Here is a 19,469-nt window from a genome sequence, read left to right as displayed (position 1 = left end):
GGGCTGCGCGCTGCAGCGGGCCGCGCCGGCCATCGGCTTCGCCACGGAGGCTCTCCCGCTGTTTTCGGGGATCGTGGACGGGCGGGAAGGCCGCGCCGAGCCCGGGCGGGACCCGCTCTGTGCCCGCGGTTTGGGCCGAGCCCCGCGGCCCGCGGCGCTTCCCCGTCCCGCCCGTCCCCACGGGGCCGCGGGAACGGTCCTGCCGAAAGGCGCTTCCCCGGGCACGGAGCGTTTTATCCTGCGGCCCCTTTCCCTATCCTGGAGCGGGGATGGGTTAAAATCGGTTCCGGGGGCTCTGTCAGGCGCAAACTCCCGTTTCTGAGCAAAGTTTGGGTGTTTTTGTAGCTCTTCAAAGTTAAATGCGCAATTCACTTGGTGCCTCTCACCTGAGAGTAGGTCCAGAGAGCTTCTGACCGGACTCCGATAAATCCAGATTCCTCTGTGGCAATTGATGTCTTTGGAAAGTGGCATAGCATTTCAGTGGGGAAAAAAATCTTTAAATTTACTTAAAATCTTTACATCTAATGACTGCTAAAGCAAGAAAGAGAGCAAGGGTGCATCCTATAGAAAAATGCAGTGTCTGACAAGGTCAAGCGTGAAAAAAACAGCATTTTTTTAATTACTTTTGTTGACCAAGGAGGAGACCTTGGCCATAAATATTTCTGCTTGCTTTATTTACTTATCTTGATTTATTTATTTTATTAGGAAGCTTGCTCTTGGCTTATTTGAACAACAGAGGAGATGGGTGATGTTTTCGTTAAATATGAGTATAAGAATTCTTAATTTAAAAGCAAAAAAAAAAAAAGCCCTCCACATCCCCAAATTACACTTGAAACTGAATTTGTGATAATTAACAGGACAATCTTCCCAGTGACAGCTCTAATTAATAGTATCTGTAATTAAAATCGTGCCCTTCCAGCAGGAAAATTGTTTGAGTTTCTTGGAGTGACCTTTTTTGCCATTTCTCTCGGGAGCGCGGTGGTTAAGTTGATATTGATTTTATAATGAGCTCTGGTTTGTTTAATAAGAAACCGTAATCCAGACACTAAATGAAATGTGTGCTTCATTTCTTCTCGGATTTATATATATTTTAAGACTTCCCTAAGAGCGTTATTTTGGAGGCTTAAAAAACCACTGGAGTTTGCAGGATGCTCCTGAGCTTTATGGAGGTGGGACTGTGTCTGTACTTGGTGCCTAAGCCTGGTATTAACCAACCGCCTGACTTCTGGAGCGCTTCTGCTGGCTCTTCAGGGAAACCCTTGCCGGGAGCGGGCAGGAAATACGTTTTCCCTTAAGGACCAAGGTTTCCAGGGCTCCCCTCCCGTGGAAGCGAGCGGGAGTTGTGCGGTCGGAGGAGGAGGTCTCAGCTCGGTCTGTGGGGCCGCGCTTGGTGACGCCGCGGTGCCGGCTCCGTGCCGAGGGAGCCGTGGCCTTCGGGGCATCGCTTAGGGGTGGGAAGGAGCCACGGCCGCCCCTCCTGCCTCCCGGGGAGCAGCCGCCGCGTTGGTGCTGGGGGGTTGGTGCTGGGGCAGGCCGCGGTGCTCGGCTCATGGCGCCTGCCTCGCTGCCTGCCCTGGAGGCCGCCCCGGGGTGTTTGAAACCAGGCGGGATCTCGGCAGCCGCTGAGCTTTTCCAGTGTGAGACTCCAGGGAACACCAAGCTGTTGTTCACGGCCAAAGTGCCGATTCACATCGAGTTTTCTCAGTGTGAAGGGGGCAGGTCGGTCGCTGTGAAAGGGCCTGGTGGTGCGGGGTGATTTGGAGCGGGGTCTGAGCCGCCTCTCTCATTCCCATGCCTCCCTGATGTCAGAGTGTTTTGCTGGCGCGTAGGCGACACTGACCTGCTCTTCCCGGTGTTTTACTGAGCCCCTGGAGGCTACGCGGGGTTTCTGGCCGCTGCTTCCCCTCCCCGGGAGCGCCCGCGAGCCCTTTCCCCACAGCTGGTTTCCCCTTTGGGTGTCCATGGATGAAGCGCTGGTGCCGGAGCCCGAGCCGGCCCGCGAGGCTGCTGCCCCTGACCCTGCGCAACAGCAGCAGCACCTTTAGGTGACCCCCCAACACCCGACGGACTCGCCGCCTTGAAAGACTAAACAGCAGCTTTAAACGTCAGCCACAACCAAGGGGCCCCCCGTGCACGGTGGAAACTCTTGTCTTTTCTAGGGAAAAACCCATCAGAAGTCGTGGGTCGCTTTACCGAGGCGGCGCCGAAGGAGCCTCGCAGGGTGTCCCGTTATCCCCGCGCATGCCGGCGCTTCCCGCAGGCCTTTCCGAGGCTCCTTGGGCGCCCGCAGGCCACACGTGGAACCGTGAGATAAGTCGGCGTCGGCGGCTCTGCCCGGCCGGGCCGTGCACATGCGCACGCGCCCGCCCAGCGCTTTGATCCTCTTTGAAGAGCCCGTTCAGCGTTCGGCGGCTCCCCGAGATTAGGGCAGAAGCGTTCGAGGAATTTTCGGCTCTTTGATTTATTGCGCAGCGCCGAGCAGATTTTCTCCGTGCACTTTGAAGCCTTTTGAACGTAACCCGGGGAAGAACTCGGCCATTCAGGCACGGGGGGCAGGCTGCAAGCGGGGCCACTAAGTGCACATCTTGCTTGTCACTGCTCCCATTAGCGAGCAATTTATTAATGTAATGAGTGCGCGCTGGTGACTGCTGCTATTTAGGGATGCTTTGCTGGATTCAGGGTGATGTATTTGAGAGGCCAGCTGAACCCTGGCTTTTGACCCCGGGGTGGAGAAGGCTGCGCTTTGCGGGGACGTGTTAAATCATGGGTGTATTTTATATTTTTGAGTCACAGAACTTCACCACGGACAGCATCTCCCGAAAGATCAGCCGATAATGGAATATAAACACAAAAGTTAAATACACTGAAAGATAACTTTTTAATATTTCCACGTTCTTTTTGATTTTCTAACTTCTTTAACCAGTGGGGAGACAAAGAGAGAGGCTCCACAATGAAGCCCTTCTCCATCAGCCCTACGACGCACAAGGGTGCACGAGCGGTGCAGCTGCGTTGCAGCAGCAGCTGCTGTAAAAACTTGCCCAAATAACTTGATGTGGCAGGCCTATAAGTGTAAATTATACACTAAATTGTATATTATTATGTGTATTGTATTATATTATATATAAATTATACATTTCTTTGTCAGTCTTCGTCTTCTTAATTATGTGATCTCTTTGTATTCAAAGGCAGTGGAAAATTCCCAGTGGGTTTTAAAGATCTGATCCTGCTGTTATTTTTCACGGGGGAGGGATTTGAAGAAAATAGTATTTACAAAATTGCAATAAATTTTTTTTGCTTCAAATTCTTTTAAAGGCTTCAGCTGAAAGAATCCACTGGAAATGTGCTCTCTACTTATCCCTTCTATTTCTTTTGTATATTTAAATGCTGATAGTTCATTGTATCTAATACGATTTCATGTTTTTAGGCTTTATAGATGAGGACTTTTGTAAGCAAATGTTACATTATTAGATTTAACATTGGAAAAATAGCGTAAATCAACTTCTTAGTACACAACATTCCCTCTTCTAAGTGAAAGGGGAGGAAAAAGTAAAATTTTTGTTCTTGTTCATCGAATCCTTGGTAACATTCAGATTGACAGTAGGTAGCAAACAAAATAAGCGGAGAAGCTGGGGAAATGAGTAGCATATTACCTCACACCTCCAAAATTGGTCTCATTTTCACAGCCCCTCATTACGTGTAAGCAAAAAAGGAAAAAAGGGATATCACTAGGAGTGAAAAGTGTTTGATGTGGAAATGCTTAGGGAACATTTCGGTAGGGAGTACATTGAGTGAGGGTTTGGGGTACATGAAAATTTAGCCTTAAGGTTGGATTCTATAAAAGGCTTTTTTTTTTTTTCCTTTTTTTTTCTTTTTTTTTTTTTTCCCCCTGTTTCCTTCTAGGAAAACAAAGAACATTACTCATTTTTAATCTTTTTTTTTTCTTCCTGTGTCCTCATTTAAAAAAAAAAAAAAAAAAAAACTCATCTGACTCTGTAGAGCTACAGGACAAACTGTAATTATCTGTAATAAAAAGTACACCAAGAGGTTTTAGAAAAGTTGTTCGAGGCCACTTAGATCTGATTACTGTGTATTATGGAAACAATTTTCTCTATTTTTAATTAGAATTTTATTTAAACATAAATTCCTAGAACCCCACAAATACATTGTCTGCGGTATTGTTATATGAAATACCCCATCTTCAGATAGTCTCTATGGAAATCATATATAAAAATACTAGGGGGGAGAAAAAAAAGAGTTGGTTAAAGCTCGTAAGAAGGGAGTTGCCTTATGATGAAGCATTTATTGCACAGATTTAGGGGGCACTTGAGCAAATGTGGATATGAGTTGTCTTGCCTGTGAGTGAGGAGCCGTCCCCTCCGCCGTGGCCTCCATGCACTGTCCTTCAAGCTCTCCTTTTTTTTTTTAAAAAAAAATATATATATCTTTTGCAGGTTTCTAAATGTTAGAGAAATGACTTGTGCTGACCGCGGTGAAGTTTCCTAGGCTGTCTTGGCCTCTTGTTATTAAAATAACCTTTTTTGGGGAAGGGGCAGAGGGAGAAAGAGGTTCTCTGCAGGCACGGAAGGAAAATGAATGTGTACGTGCGTCTGCTGCCACTTTTTGGACGAGCAGCTGCTGTATGGGCTTAGGTTTGAATAAAACGTGGTGTAGGTTTGAATGAAGTGATGCATCTTTTCCACGTCGTTGCCTGCTCGTCTGCGTCGGGCTGGTGCAAAGCGGAGGTTGGCGGCGGTGTTGGCGCCTTCAGCTCCCCACGTGACAGGACTCTGTTTTTCCTGGTAGAGTGGATGTGATGTTTGGGCTCGGTGTTCTGGTGAACAAGGACAAAAGCGGACTGAAAAGACAAAACAGGACAACAACATCTTGCAGTGTGTATTCCATGTGTTTCAGAGATGTGAAAATGTTGAGGAAAAAAATAGCAGGAGCGGCAACGTAGCGACCCATTCGTAATGGCTGGGAAAGACGGAGTCTTCTCCCAAACAGGCCTTTCTTAGAGACAGTGCTGGGGGAGCCCTGGGCACAAATGCTGCCCCGGCCTAAGAAACCGAACTGCTGAGACCGGCCCGGGACCATTTTGGTCCAGGACACCCAACTTCTTCCCAGAAAGCTCCCAAGAGCCAATGGAAGCCAAGAGAAAGGCGCTTATTTATTTGCCAGGCGTTTTTTCTTTGTACGTGGTTTGGCCGTAGAGACCCTCTTTCAGGGAAGGGAATTCCGGCTGCTTCCCCTGCTGCCTTCGGGGCCACTCGCACCCTGTCCCTCTTCAGCTCTTTCCGCACAAATCCAGCGGATCGTCTCCCCCCAGGAAATGGATGTGATCCCGGTGCCGCTACCTTGTGAAGAAGGCAGAGGGACCTTGGCTGCCTCACGGGCTGGGGAGCACTCGACACCCGGTCCAACATCGCAAGTGTCCTGATTTCTTTCTGGAATAACTATTGACCTGAGTGGTGGTGTTTTTTTATTCTGGTATAATGTCAAGGATAATCAGGCCTGTCTTTCCTGTGCACGTCTGTCCTTTTTTTTCCCTTTTCTTTTTTTCAGTTTTAGGATTTTTCCCCTCAGGAGCAGCTGTGTTATCGCGGTTCAGACTTGACGCGTTCCTCTATTGTGTGTTCTGTGAACACGGAGCAGCTACCTCTGATCTGGCTTTCTGAGCCCTGCAGATTATTCCTTCAGGACACCATCCTTGAAGAAAAAAATCCTTTTTTTTTTTTTCCTTTTTCTTCTTTTTTTTTTTTTTTTAAAAAAAGGTTTTTAACTTTGGCTCATTCGGTGCACGCAGGGCCCCGCTGCAGCCGAGACCTGCTGGCTCTGGCAGGGCCCTGGCAGCAGGACACGTTGCTGTCCATTCCCCCAAGCCCAATGTACAGAACCACATGCTCACCACTACTGTTTCCCTAGAGGGGTCCCTGGAGGCCATCAGTGCTTCCTTCCCCTTCCTTTCTGGCACCTCGCTGGAAGTTCGGGAAGAGGGAAGCAGTCGTAGGGCCAGGCTGCCCAACGTGCCGCCCAGCTCTTCCCAAAGACGCAGGAGAGACCGTGCAAGAGCCCCTGGAATGTGGGGAGCACTGGGACCTGGAGTGACCCGGCTGCAGAGCCCTCCCCTGCCAGCCCGTGGGTGCTGCCTGCTCAGGAGGCCTCCTTTCTGCAAGGACATCCATGAACATTCCTGCTCCTTCCTTCTCCACAAGGCTGCTTTTCCTTCCCAGAGCCACGTTCTGGCAGCTGATCCAGCTCCTAAGTGGCTTAACGTGTCCTCCAAATTAAGGACAGCTCATCGTTACCATGATAAAACTCATTTCTTGTGCTCGTATGTTTACCCTGGCTGCTGAAAGTCCTTTTCCCGCCCTCAGCTGCTGCTTAATCGGGAGGTTCATTTATCTCACGTGAGCTGGACGGACTCCTCGCTGCTCCTGCTCTCTGACAGCAGCAGAGGCGCATGGTTTAAAGCAGCTGCCGTACAGCCCTGGTACCAGCCCCAGCTATTTGCTAATGCTGCTCCGCTGAACGTCTCCCTAAGCCTCCCAAACGCGTTGGGCAGAGTAGTCACATGGCTCAGAACATACTGATCTTTCGCACAGCCACGAATAGAAGGGCTGGGGAAAGATGAAAAGGAAAAAATGAGCGTGCTGCTGCTTTCCTGACAGTACAGGGAAAAGAAACTTGTATTTTATCTCTTTCCGACTTGTCTGTTGGAGCTCCTGCTTCCTTCCAGTGAAAGGCGAGTGCCTCATTTGGAGTGAAAAGGTGTCATTTGCTGAAGGAGGTTTCGCTCCAGTTCATCGCACCGCAAGGAGACAGTGGCCGCTTAGCTGCCCACGTAGGAGAGAAGGAAAATGGAATGCAGCCAGATACAACTTTGGGAGTAGGAATGTGTGTAAATCCATGCTGTACACTGAGGTTATGCCATACAGTTCCCCACTATACTGTGGGGAAACAATATATAGAATAAAAGGGGAATGTGAGCATGTAAACCATTATCCTGTCACCTGCAGGAGGGAACAACCGCAGCTCCTGGTTGACCTCCCTGGAAGGCTTTTGAGTGTGAAATTAAAATATCCACAGAAGTGATACCTCCCGTATAAACCATGCCGCGTTTGAGCTTGTTTTTCCAGTGGCTCTCCAGGCGTTGCGGGCGGATAATCTTGTTTGTTTGTTTGAGAGCCTCAGAAGTTAATTAAATACCAATCAATGACTCAGGCTTCTCTGAGGGCAGCGCTGGTCACTGGTCTCCAAAGCAATACTGCAAAATGAGGGAGCGCGGGAGGAGGCAGCGGGAGCTGCCAGGGGGTGCGAAACTCACATGGTAAGAGGTTGAGAAAACAGGATTATGTCTCTCAAAAAGATTTTAAAAAAAAAAGGAGGAGGTAGAATAGTTAAATATAAATATATAAAATAAAATGTATATATATAAAATAATGAGCAGTATACTGAAGAAAAGGTAAAACTTTTGTTCTCATTTTTGCAAAGCAACCTGGCAAAGACATTAAATGATATTAACTTCATAAAATTTAAGGCTAATAAAGGAAGTGCGGTCCACATAATACATAGCTGCAACACTAAACACTGTTTTTGCAAAATGTAGTTGAGACCCATGGAGACAGCAAGAATCAAAAGACTCAAAGATGTACTAGGGAAAAAAAATACTCCATGCAATGAAATGGCTGGTAATGAGGAAGTTTCAGAAGGTGCCTGTGGAATCCCCAGGTCTGGTGATGGTGCCGACTAAGATGCAGTCCTGCTGGGTGTTGGTGTGTGGGTATCCTCCAAAAGGCAGCTTCTTTCCTCCCTCCCTTCCTCCCTACATTGGTACCCCTTGCTGACAATATTTACATTTCTTCTTCCCATCAGAGCTACAAGAGTTACTGCATTTTTATTTTCAGCGGGAAAGGGGAGGACAGCCATGGCTTTCGTTTTCAAATCATGACAGTGATGGTTGGCACTTGCGTCCGTCGTGATGGGTAACGTTATAAAGAACCAAGCCTGTCACCGATGGCCGTCCTCAGTGCTTGCTTCCTGTGCCAGCGTTGCATGACTTATGTGGGTGGCCTCCTTCTGTGAAAAGACTAATTGAGGGTTTTAGAAGGTTTTAGGACTTACTCTATTTTTCTCCCTGATTCTAGTGCCTCAGTTACCGTGAATGCAGTTACGCAGAGTTTAGGAGAAGCAAAAAGCAATCCTTGGAGTAGGGTAAAATAACGTTTCAGACATGTGCAATATATTGTGCTGTGTATTTGTTTCTTCCAGAGTCCTGCTGAGGAAGGGGGAATTCCTATTTCTAGCAGAAATGATCTCCCATTTTCAGTCCTGCAGGGCAATAAAACAGTGGACTCTACAGCCTTTATGTTTCCTGAGAAACTGCAGTTTCCCTGGGCCTGTTTTTCACTTGCTTTGGGCTCCGGGCTGCTCCAAGCAGTGGGAGTGGAAAAGGAAGCATCTGTGGCAGTGTCTTTAAGGGCACGGGCATCTGCTGGGAGCTGGTTGAGTTTTCAGCATGTCACACAAAGTCAAAACACGTGATAAATCTGCATGTTGTTCTCCGTGGCCTTCCAGGTTAATTCTGTTGCTGCTGCTGTCTGTAACCCATAACATACTGCATGGCTCCCACAGTGCTAGCAGTGAGTTTACTGCTCAAATTCATATGAAGACACGGCTGCAAGCAGGTATTTGAGTTAGGTAAGATGGAAAAAAATATGGAGAAGAGGAGGCTTGTTCTGCAGATTAAGAAAACAGTTGTAGAGAGCTAGGGCTGGTTTTGGAGAATGCAGAAGAGCTCTCGTACAAGGAGACTGCAGGTCGCTTTCTACAGGTTAATGGGCTTTCCTGGTGGAAAGAGGTGGCCTTGGATTCCTTGCAGGCTTCCAGGTGCTCTCTTTAAAAAACAGCCACCACAGTCTGGCTGCAGTGTCACTATGTACAGAAAATGCCAGCTTGAAGTCTATTAAAGAAGCACCAACTTCTTTAAACTTCCACCTGGAAAGCCCTTTAAGGAAAAGTCTTATTAAGTCAGGCAGATATTTCACAGAACTGTTCTAGAAACTCCTGTAGAAATCAAAGATAGAAACTGTCTTCTCTCAATCCCATTTAGAGCGCCTCTATGTTTGTATAGATGAAAGAAAACGGTACAATAACCCAAGCACGATCTACCTATTTCCCTGATCCTCTGGAAGCAGAATCATCTCCAAAGGAGCCTGTGCCTTCCTGGTGTGGACAGTGGAGAAAACACCTTTATTGCAGGGAAATTCTCTACCATTTGGCCCATTTTACCACATCTTCTGTGGCTGCATCTGAGCCGTGAAGAAGGTCTCTCCCTCCTCCATGAATCTGAGTGATGTAGAAGCCCAACCAGCCTCTTTGATAAGAGGTCAGTGGGAGAATTGAAGCATTCCCTTCAGGTCCTTCCTGTGATTCCGTGAAATCACAACTGTTCATGGCTGTTGGAAATGTATTGATGTATACAATACCATTATGGATATATTTGTTCATTTGTTTTGGAGGATCAGACGCTTGAAATGAAAGGGGGGGAATGAAAGGAAGAAACACAAACAGAAGCAAGCATTTCCCACTTAAAGATAACCAGTTTTCCTTTGCCCTTCCCCTCCTCCATAACCTCTGCTTTCTTTGTGTGCGCAGAGGAAAGGGGATCAGAATTGCAAGAGTCACCTTCAGAAAGCACCAGGAATGCCAAAATAATTGAAAATTTCCATTTCTTAGACTGTGATCAAAATTGGGCATTATTAGGAAAATGTTGCTTCTATTTAAGTCATCTGGAAAGAAAACAAAGCAAAACCCCTATGCTCAGCTATAGGTAGCTGCTCTACCTATAGGCAGCTATATAGGCAGTGGTGCAATGTGAGGGTCTAGTCAATAAGCTGAACGATTGGGAGCAAATCTGTACTGACAATCAAATAAACACATTTTATATCTTAATTTGTTGTTGTTTTGGAGCTCTGGCAGAGACTGTTCTCTCTCTCAAAAAAAAAAAAAAAAGGCTTATAACCTTTTTTTCAATATCTTTCACTTTTTTTTTTTTTTTTTTGGTGATGAGAGAAAATATGTATATTTTTTGGTGATGACAGAAAATATTCCAAACATGCAAACAGTTCTGCTTTTTCTTTGACAAAAGGTACTTCGAAATGAAACAAAAGCTGGAAAGCATGTTTCAATAACTCGAAAATAAATGGTAGTAAAAAATGTAATTGTCCCCAAAGCTGCAAACACTATAAATAAGTTAAAGTTAAATTTATGGCACCTACAAGCTTATTAAGTATACAGAAGCAAACCAAAGGCTGCTAAATGACTTTCGCTTCACCCTGTAGTAGCGCTAAGCAAATTTAGTTAGGGAATAATGATGTTTGTAGTCCTAGATTCATTTGCCTAAAAAAGGAGCTTACCTTATTTTTTCATTCTTTTTAAATCTCACTCTGTCGTGACTTGTGTTATACAGAAAAAACAAATCCCTGCTGTAAGTGCAGACTTCAGCTCGCCCAGTGAATGGAACCTCCTTAATTTCAAGAAAAGTGAGGATAATAATCAATTGAGTGTATTAAATTGGAGAAAAAGAGCATTTTAAAGACCTTTCTTGTTCCATACATACTATTTAAAAGGTTATATCTGCTTTCAGTTTTTATGGAATATTTTGTTATGTATTGCAGCCTAATTCCTTTAGAATTACTTTTCAACATTTCTAATTTAAAATTTGTGCAAAAAGAAATTTCGTTTCACATGTAAAATGAATACTTCATTTCTGAGACCATGCGAGCTGAAGCAGATTTATTTCTAATAGAATATTAGCCAGCTCAGGTTGAAAGGGCTCATCTACCAGCTCTAATAAATAGTATTTTTCTTTGTCTAATGTGAGTGCTCTTCCTTAGTAAGTGTACCATGTAAGTATGGTATAAATATCTTTTTTATTTCTTTTTCTTTGTGTGGAGTCCTTATGGCAGAGCCCAACCCCAGTGAGCGCTGCTGTTGAAGCCTCCGTGTCCGCCTTGGTCTGGTGTCGTGCTCTCCTTCAACCTTGGCGTCTACCATGATGTCTGTGTAGGAAACCAGGTACCTGCTGTACCGCTTGCTCCTAGTGGAAGACAAAAAATCCTCCAAATTGGGGTTTGCTGGGTTGAACAGCGGGTGACCCCGATGCCTCTTCATTTCCAGGGTGAACGTGCAGGTCGGCAGGGCTCCGCGTCCCACACACTGGTGTCCATTTTGATTCCCCCAGTGCAGTTTTCTCTGGTCGTGTGGCGAGGGCCCTCGCTAGAGACCATGAAAGTGCCAGGCAAGTTTCGTGTTCACCTCTGGAAGCCCCGAGGGCCCCTGTGCAAACCGCAGCACCAGCCCAGGCCGCGCCAGGGCCCAGAGCGGCCTGCGGTGCTCCAGGCCCAAGCGGCCTCCGGAGGCGCCTCTGGCAGCGCCGGGAACCCCCTTGTTCCGCACACAGGATCTCAGCCCCACGCGGACTCTATCCTTCGCAATTCCCTCTGCTACACCTAGGGAAATCACTGCTGCTTTGAGCTGCTTCGCATCTTTATCAGGATAACCAAGTATTAGAGCAGCCTTTGAACCTCACTGGAAAAGGTCTGGTTTTTTTTTTTTTTTTTTTTCTGAGAATATTCTTTATGGTTTGTTTAAGGTTATCAATTATGTCTCAAATAAAAAGCTCTCTACAGATGATCATTGTGCTGTACTTTGAACTCATTTAACTGGACATTATTTACAGAATATTTGTCTTGGTTATGGCAGTTTTTGTCACACAGCGATATTACTTTTCCATTATATACTGCATGTGACTACCACATAAGTTTGATAATAAATGCTGGGAAATAAAAAACAGAGTAAGTGCCTCAGTATGATAGCAATTCCCATGTGATGGGAAATAATGTCATAAACTTCAAATTATCTTTTAAATAAATGTTTATGTCCAACCCATCCATTAGAACGTAGCCTGAAGGGTCAGGACGATCATTTCTTCATATTTCACCGGGTGCATTATGATTGCTTTTTTAGGTGTAAATGATGTTTTTAAATGAAGAATGGCCTCCCGAGTGTCCCCAAGCACAGCCTAGACGTTACCGAGGTGCAGCCTGGTAGAAACGGCTCCGACCGCTCCGCTAAATATAGAAGCGCAGCAATAAATTGAATTCATTCTTAGAAAATATTTTTAATGGTGCATGTGCTGAGAAGCGCCGGCAAGGCGGCTCCTGGCGTCATTCCTACATGTGGCAACTTTGGCGTTTCAGGAGTCTGGATTCCAGCCGTCCAAGCTGGCAGAGCTTGGCTTTGCTCTGTGTGGGAAGCGGGAGAGATTTGGGAGCGTGTCCGGAGTGCGGCGGCGCCTGCCCTCGGCCCCGTGGGATTTCACTTACTTACATGTGTTGTGTCCCTCAGCCCTCCTTCCTTCCTGAGAGTGGGGAACATGTAAAACTGGGTTTTAAAATAAAACTGGTTAGTAATGTATCAAATTATCCATGCCCAGAGCAACTTCTGCAGCCAGGGCTTGATCTAATTGTGTAGAACTGGTCGGCTGCTGCATCATTTCTGGTGTCCTCACTGTTTGCCTAGAAATGCTGGGTTAATTTGGTAGCATTTGTGCCTTCCTGATCCCGTTTAGTTTATGGAGATCTCTAATCTTTCCCAAGCGAGCCGGGGTGGAGTGGGCAGATCCCGCCTGCCAGGACTGATGGATTTTCTTCAGTAATGAATGGAAAAGCCCCGTGTTTCATAGTGATAGTTTAGCTGACCTGACACGAATATATGTGACTCAGGGTATTTTTTAATTTATTTTTTCTTCTGAAATGCTTGGCCTGTGAAGAACGGTAGAGAATAACTAAGGTAACAACCAAGAGCAAGCAAGCTAGTGCAAGCGTGCGAAAAGCATTCCTTGCAAATAGGGAAAGTCTTCGTGTAGAGCGTGGAACAAATTATCAAACACACAAAGCAGATGGATGCAGGTAGCAGCTGCATTAGGGGGTGCTGCTCGCTGGCAGGAGGGGCTCAGTAAAACAGGTTCAGCACTTTGGTTTGTGCACCCGCTGCAATGAGAATCAGGGCCCCTCTTCACGTTAAACAACTTTGTTCTTAAATGTTTCCGACATCCTCTATGAAAATAAGATTTTATCGCACATGATATCTTAGATTTTTTTTCCAGCCATCCTACAGATGGCACTTAGGTTGCAGCTATATTATCAGTGAATAAGAAAACAGGCCGCAGCTTTTCCACGGCACGAAGTCTTCAGACTATTATTTCGCTAGCCTGAGGCAAGAGGCTGTGCTCTTAGTGCTCATCTGTGTGAAATGAGTGATCGGAGACAAATGTGTAACCGCACTGCGTGTGCAATATGTCCACACAGTGCGGACCAGCCCATCTTGCTGTACCACACAGGCAACCAGATCTCCCTTTTGGAATATAACCATGCGTTAGAAAGGATAATTTTATTACGTACTCAGAGATTTTTCTGCACGTAAGTGATTCTAAAAGCATTATGACAACAACGTGGTACATGGGGGTCTGTGCATCCCATTAGAATCAGATTTTTTCTACCCTGGGAAGTTGTTCCTGCTAGCAGGGTTTTCTGTTACATAAACAGATTTTTTTATTTTTACGTGAATTCTGTGCATGAGTGTGACTGAACATACATGTTCACAGAGCAATCTATTTTGGAGTGTTAACATGGCTTGCATTAGTGTGTGTGATAGCTTGAATTTTCCTTCCATGCCAAAGCCCTTTAAGCAGTGCAAGTGTCAGATTTGGGGTTTTATTCTTTACTGATGTCATTCTTCATCCTACCTGCCCCACATTAGGGAGGACGCCTTGTGGTTTTGCTGTTACAATGAAGAGAAACGATGCATTTATCAACCAGAATCCACATGGACGAGCCCAAGGGCTCAGTTGCCTTGAGCTTGCAGAGTTTGTGTGTTCAGGGCCGGGCACTGGTCTCAGTTACTCCCATGCAACCCCATTAGCTTCAGTGGGTTGCACAATTCAGAATGGGGTTCGTAGAAAGCAGAGCAATGATAGGGGAAAAAGCAAACTGCTTGAGAAACGAAGCTCAAAAATACTGTTTTACCATATCTAAGAAGAATTGTACATGCAGTCGTAATTAAGCTTTTGAATTCATTGAGCTTTGCCAGTACATGTGCAGAACAGAGCAGGCAGCTGCCCAAAGATCACCGCAGCCTCGAGGAAAGCACTTCCAGCCCTAGAAATGCCAAACATGCAGATCTTAGGTCTTTCGTAGCCTCCGTTGCACAGTTGCTGTTAGCCGGGCTCCAGCCAGAGTTACAGGGTGCCTCTTTTCCCCGTGCAGGAGCTATGTCGCCAGCGCATGGCAGTGAAGACGTCGGAGCGGCCGGAGCCCCTGCACGCCTCCCGCCTCAACAGCGTCTCGTCGCAGTTCAGCGATGGGCCCGTCGCCAGCCCCTCGGCCCGCAGCAGCACCTCGTCCTGGTGCGAGGAGCCTGTCCAGTCCAACATGGACATCTCCACCGGCCACATGATCCTGGTAGGGCACTGCGAGCCCGCGCCGCGCGCGCTGCCGTCCGCATCCACGGCGCCTCTAAAAACCATTCCCTCTGAAAGGGGAATTGCCATTTTATGCAGCAAAATATTGCTCAGCTCTCCTATTAATCTCAGCAGTATGCAATTAAGGCTAAAGGGGTTTTTATTTCTATTTCTTTTTCATGAGACTGTTTGTTTTCTTCTCTGGGCAACGTCCTTTTGTACTGGGCACGTGAATTGCTTGTGTGCTTGCTTTAAAAGAGATGTGCTTTGTCCTCTTTGTCCTATGAATTTGTGTCTAACTGAGCTTGGACAACTGAAGAAAACTGCTAAGCTTCTCACCAGCTTGCTCTTTTTTCACGAGCACCTTCAGAGGCCTGAATTTGGGCTGAGAATGTGACAACAGAATATCAGTAATACCAATTATTTCCTTCTCATTACAGTTAGAAAGGGAGGGATCTGAACCTTGAACGTAGCTTGGGTTTTGTTTTCCTTAGTTGTTTCTTTTTTTCCAAGCAGGATCTCTTCTTATGTTTGGAATGATACAAATACAGCCTATTAATGGAGTCTGCATAGGAAAGCTTGGGTTGCTTCCAAACACGACTTGAGATCAGTATCAGTGCAGGAGATGTGAATATCTGTGTGTATTTATGGCATGGCTTTAGCTACACGGAAGGGGCTGAGTTGAATGGTTGGGCCTGGCTGCAGCCTGTTTCTGCCTCTCTCTCGCTGTTAGTGTCCTGTCAGGAGAGCTCTGGTGGATTCTCCCATTTCTTTGCCTTATTTTCCACTCTTTGAATAGAGGGGATCATATTTGTGTTCTCTGACAGGTGCATTGAAACTGGCTAAGGAGAAATTAGGTGATGGGAAGATGATGAATCACGTTACTATTTTCCTTCCTATATTTGACTTATATTTATTAGGATAGTTAATCTAAAGTAAACATAGTGCTGCCCTGCTTTTGGAAAGCTCAATATTTATTATTTGTATACCTCTGAGAAGACTCACTAGTGAAATTTCTCATGAGGAGGTTTCTTTCTAGCATGTTATACTTTGGAATCATATTTCTTCTCCTTTCTTCTCTTTTTTTTTTTTTTTTTTTTTCTGAATTTATATTTGAAAGCACTTTCTTCTCAGGTATTTTTTGAGTTCTTATAGCCATTCCGCCTAACGGAGAATGAAAGGAAAGAAGGCAAAATCCAAAGAGCTATCGATCTCAGCTATTCGATCTCAGTCAGGCTCCTGACCTCCTTCAGTCTTGGTCGGGTCAGCTGTAAAACTGAGCAAAAGCAGGAAACCAGATGTTTCATCCCAGGGTATCTTCCTGAGTAATCTTCCTATTCTCTTCCCTCACAAAAAGGGTAAATTAAATACTGTTTTAAATACCAATACACAGATGCATGTTTAAAGGGATGCTGCTACAACAGAGAATATTACTTTCCTTACTGCCCCACTTTTGTCTAGGCAGAACTAAAGCTTCCTAACCTGATTAGCTCCCACATTTAACTAAAAAGGTTGAGAAAAATATGTAAGAGGTACTCCAATTGGCTATCCTCAAAATAAGTACACATTCCTGTGGTAATGCTCCAAGACATCTTTATATGAGAATAAGAGCAAAAATTCCTATGTGGATGGAAATACACATTATCATCTGTGAACAAATCTTAACATTTCAACTAGTTTAAATGAAACAAAATTCTTTTCAAATACATTCTTAAGAAAAAAATACCCAAATTTGAGGGAAAATTTCACATGGGAAAGCCTTCACAAGCCCTGAGTCTGGAAGCTTCTTCAGAGTTGCAAGAAAGTCATATGAAAAAGTGATGTATTTGCAAGTTAGACTTCAAAAAAACAACTAGATTGGTCTGGAGCACTGTTATGGTTTTCAGTGTTTGTAACTCAGTCAATCCTGGTTAACCCCGAATGAACCCCTACATATGGTAGCTATCTAACAACATATGTTAGATCTTAGATCATGCGAGTTCAGGGAAGGGTGAAAGAACTGCTGTAATGGCCGGAGAGTACAGCCTCCATAGGGAGAGTAAAACCAGCTAATTTGTTTAGTCTAACCTGAACAAACAGAAATCAGTGGTTCACGGAAGTTCGGGTACGTTTTTTGAAAGATGGGATGGAGAAAAATTGTTCATAATGGACGGGAATGATGCAATTAGGAGGAGAACACAGGTTAGAATCAAAGGGATGCATTTAGCGTGGGTATGAGGCCGAGGCTAATAGGAGGGTCAGCAGATAGTGGGGTGGTTTACTTGAGGGAAGTCATTAAACCTCATGCTCCAGATCTCCTTATGGCAAAGCGAGGTTAAGTTTCCATGGGAAGCTGAGCATCGTGCGCTGGAGCCCCGGAGCAGATGATTGGACTTGATGAGGACAGCCTGTTATTTCTTGTCACCTTGGGGCACACTGGCAGGCAGCCGAGCCCGGAGAGCTGACCCAGTTTATGTTTTGCTCAAAAATAAATGTACAGACCCATAATACCTTATTTACCCGAATTTCTCTCTCCCTTAAGAAACCTTGTGGTTTGTTTGAGTTCAGCAACAGAAAAGGCCTTACCAGGGGTGACCTTATCTTCCACCGAGCTGGCTGCTAGAAATGGAGGGAAGCAGGAGCCCCCGCAGGGCTTTGAGACACCTTCCATCCGGTGGAAGTTCTGCAGTTCTGCAGTCCTCCTACCTTGCAAATTCCTCCTTCTGCGAAAGGTGTCTTCACGTCTAAAAAGCCACCAAGAAATGATAGCAAGGGGCTCTAGCAAGAGTGGCCAGTACCACCTGCTTTGCAGGGTAAATGTTCTTGCTGCTCTCTGACCTGTTTCTCCCTCCCAGAGAGTGCAACAAGGTGCAGCTAGTGGAGTTGGGGCTCCTTGCTGTTCCTAGATGCCACCACCGCCTCCCCAAAGGAAAAAAAAAAGGCGGATGGATGTAAAAAGGTGGTAGTAGGAAACAAACAGAGTAAATCTTGAACAGGAATAACCCTGAAGGAATGTATTTGCAACTGCTGAGTGGCTCTGTTTAGTCCCTTTCTTGCTTACAGGTAGAGCTGGCCAAAAAAATCTCTGTAAAATCTCTTTAATTTGTTGGAAAGTGCTTGCTGGTAGAACAGGAGAAATGAAGTGCAAATCACCTCAGCTTAGGGCTCACTGGAGTTCGTGCTTAGCCACAGGTCCTTCCAGCTCAAGGGAGCTGGTGCTTTGGGAAGTCGCCCCAACTTTTGTGTTATTGGAGACTGGAAGGAAACTGGGATTCATCCAAAACCAAGTGACTGTGAGGCAATCTTAGACTCAAATGTGGTTGAATAAGCTAAAAGCATTTTTTTTTCAAAAATCTATCTTTAAAGAGAAAACCCCTGCCTATCTGCTGCTTTGCTCTTCAGCAAAGATGTCTCCGTGCTGCTGACAGCAGCATGAGGTAGTTTCACTGTTAGCAGTTGAAAGAAGGGAGGACTCAGGAGGCCCAGAAGGATGGCAAGAGCAAGATACATGTTCTTTTTTTTTCCTTTTTCACATTGTTTTTCCTCACATTTAGAGCAGGAGGACAGCCCATATGGCACCTTATGATGCTGCCTTTCTAAAGCCCAAGCACTTTGCAGAGTGTAATTGGAGGAGCACGTTTTCTGCAGTCATATTTGTGGCACCGAGTGGCCGGTTTCAGTGTGAACAACAACAACAAAGAAGTGCCCTGATTTTGGTTACCATTAATTTTGCAAGAAAATGGTTGTTGTCTCTGAAGGCTACAGCAAAGGAAAGAGTAGGAAATCAAGCGTAGATGCCTATCCACTTTATTCACAGAAGTACACCTATATTTCAGGAGCCAAAAGAAGTCCTAATTAAGTGCCTCCCTTCCCATTAAAGGTCAGCAAGAGAATTGGGGAGGTTTGAAGGAGCCTAGGAGAGACTCAGTGTTCCTGACTTTGGCTCCTAATTTACACCCACATTTTAGGCACTTAATGAAGTGGCATTTCTGGAGTGTGTCCTTAAATTCCCTTTCTAGGCAGTGAAGAAAGTGGGCAGCTCCCAAGGTCTCCTGATCATCAGGCACACATGGGATTTCTGTTAGGTGGCTGGTGCGGTGCCTACCCCTTCCCACTGATGAGGGGAGCAACTTGGATGAAGAAAGCTCTTCATGTGGTGCTCAGGCTCGAGTCAGCATGTCAGTTAGATTGGGTTTCACCTCTGCTTGATACATTTCCGTACCTGTTGGGTTAAGATAATAATAATCTTTTATGAATTTTCAAATGAAGAACTCGGCTGCGCGAAAGGAGTGTATGCTTTTGATGATAACGTGTTGAGGCTGTTATCTGAATACCATATATGAGATGGGATTTGCAGAAGCAGAATTGATTTTCTGTGTTTTGGGTTTTTTTTTTCTCCTCTGCGAAGACAGACATGCAAAATGTTAACCATTATGCATAAATTAGAATTTCAGAAAGAACGTGAATTTCAAGAAGATCCTTTTCTCTAGCTGAGCTGGGAGCCTGCGTGGTTTTCTCCCTGAGGGTATGAAACTAATGTGTGTACTGGAAATAATAACAATAGCCTGTGGTAATCTGTGCCTACAATATTTTTTGGAAAGGACTAGGAAGTTTTGTAACTGCTGGAGGAACCAGGGGGAGCAAATGAACAGGAGACTCAAATCTTGGGCTTCACAATGTACAAAGTGTAAGCCTGCTTGATCTCCTTGTCCTTGGCAACATTCCTGCAAAACCAAAAGGACTTTCTGCATAGGGAAATCTTTGTTACAATTTCCATGTGTTTGATTATTTAGGGGTTTTTTTCCCCCTATTCTTTCTTTCTACCACCACAATTTTCTTTTTAGCGCTGTATGAATTCAGAGATTATAAATACTGTTTAACTATAAAAACTCTTTTAAAAAGCTTACAGCTGAAAAAGAAATCCTCTCTAACATGTCAAGGGAGAAAAGTCAGTAGCAAAGTTTACTTA

At 45.3% G+C, this 19,469-nt stretch overlaps 1 protein-coding gene across 1 annotated transcript in view; it reads left to right on the top strand.

Annotated features, from left to right (window-relative positions):
- The window catches only part of PTPRN2 (protein tyrosine phosphatase, receptor type N2), a 373,439-nt gene that overhangs the window by 282,600 nt on the left and 71,370 nt on the right, over positions 1-19,469 (top strand). Inside the window, exon 9 of the mRNA XM_026053004.1 lies at positions 14,328-14,522. Coding sequence (XP_025908789.1) covers positions 14,328-14,522 — 195 coding nt within the window. The remainder of the gene's footprint in view (positions 1-14,327; positions 14,523-19,469) is intronic.

Source organism: Nothoprocta perdicaria, unplaced genomic scaffold (genome assembly GCF_003342845.1).
Source record: "Nothoprocta perdicaria isolate Ctin4 unplaced genomic scaffold, notPer1 scaffold_95, whole genome shotgun sequence".
Classification (NCBI taxonomy): domain Eukaryota; kingdom Metazoa; phylum Chordata; class Aves; order Tinamiformes; family Tinamidae; genus Nothoprocta; species Nothoprocta perdicaria.
Note: the sequence above shows the minus strand (reverse complement) of the source record. Positions and strands in the feature narration are given on the sequence as shown.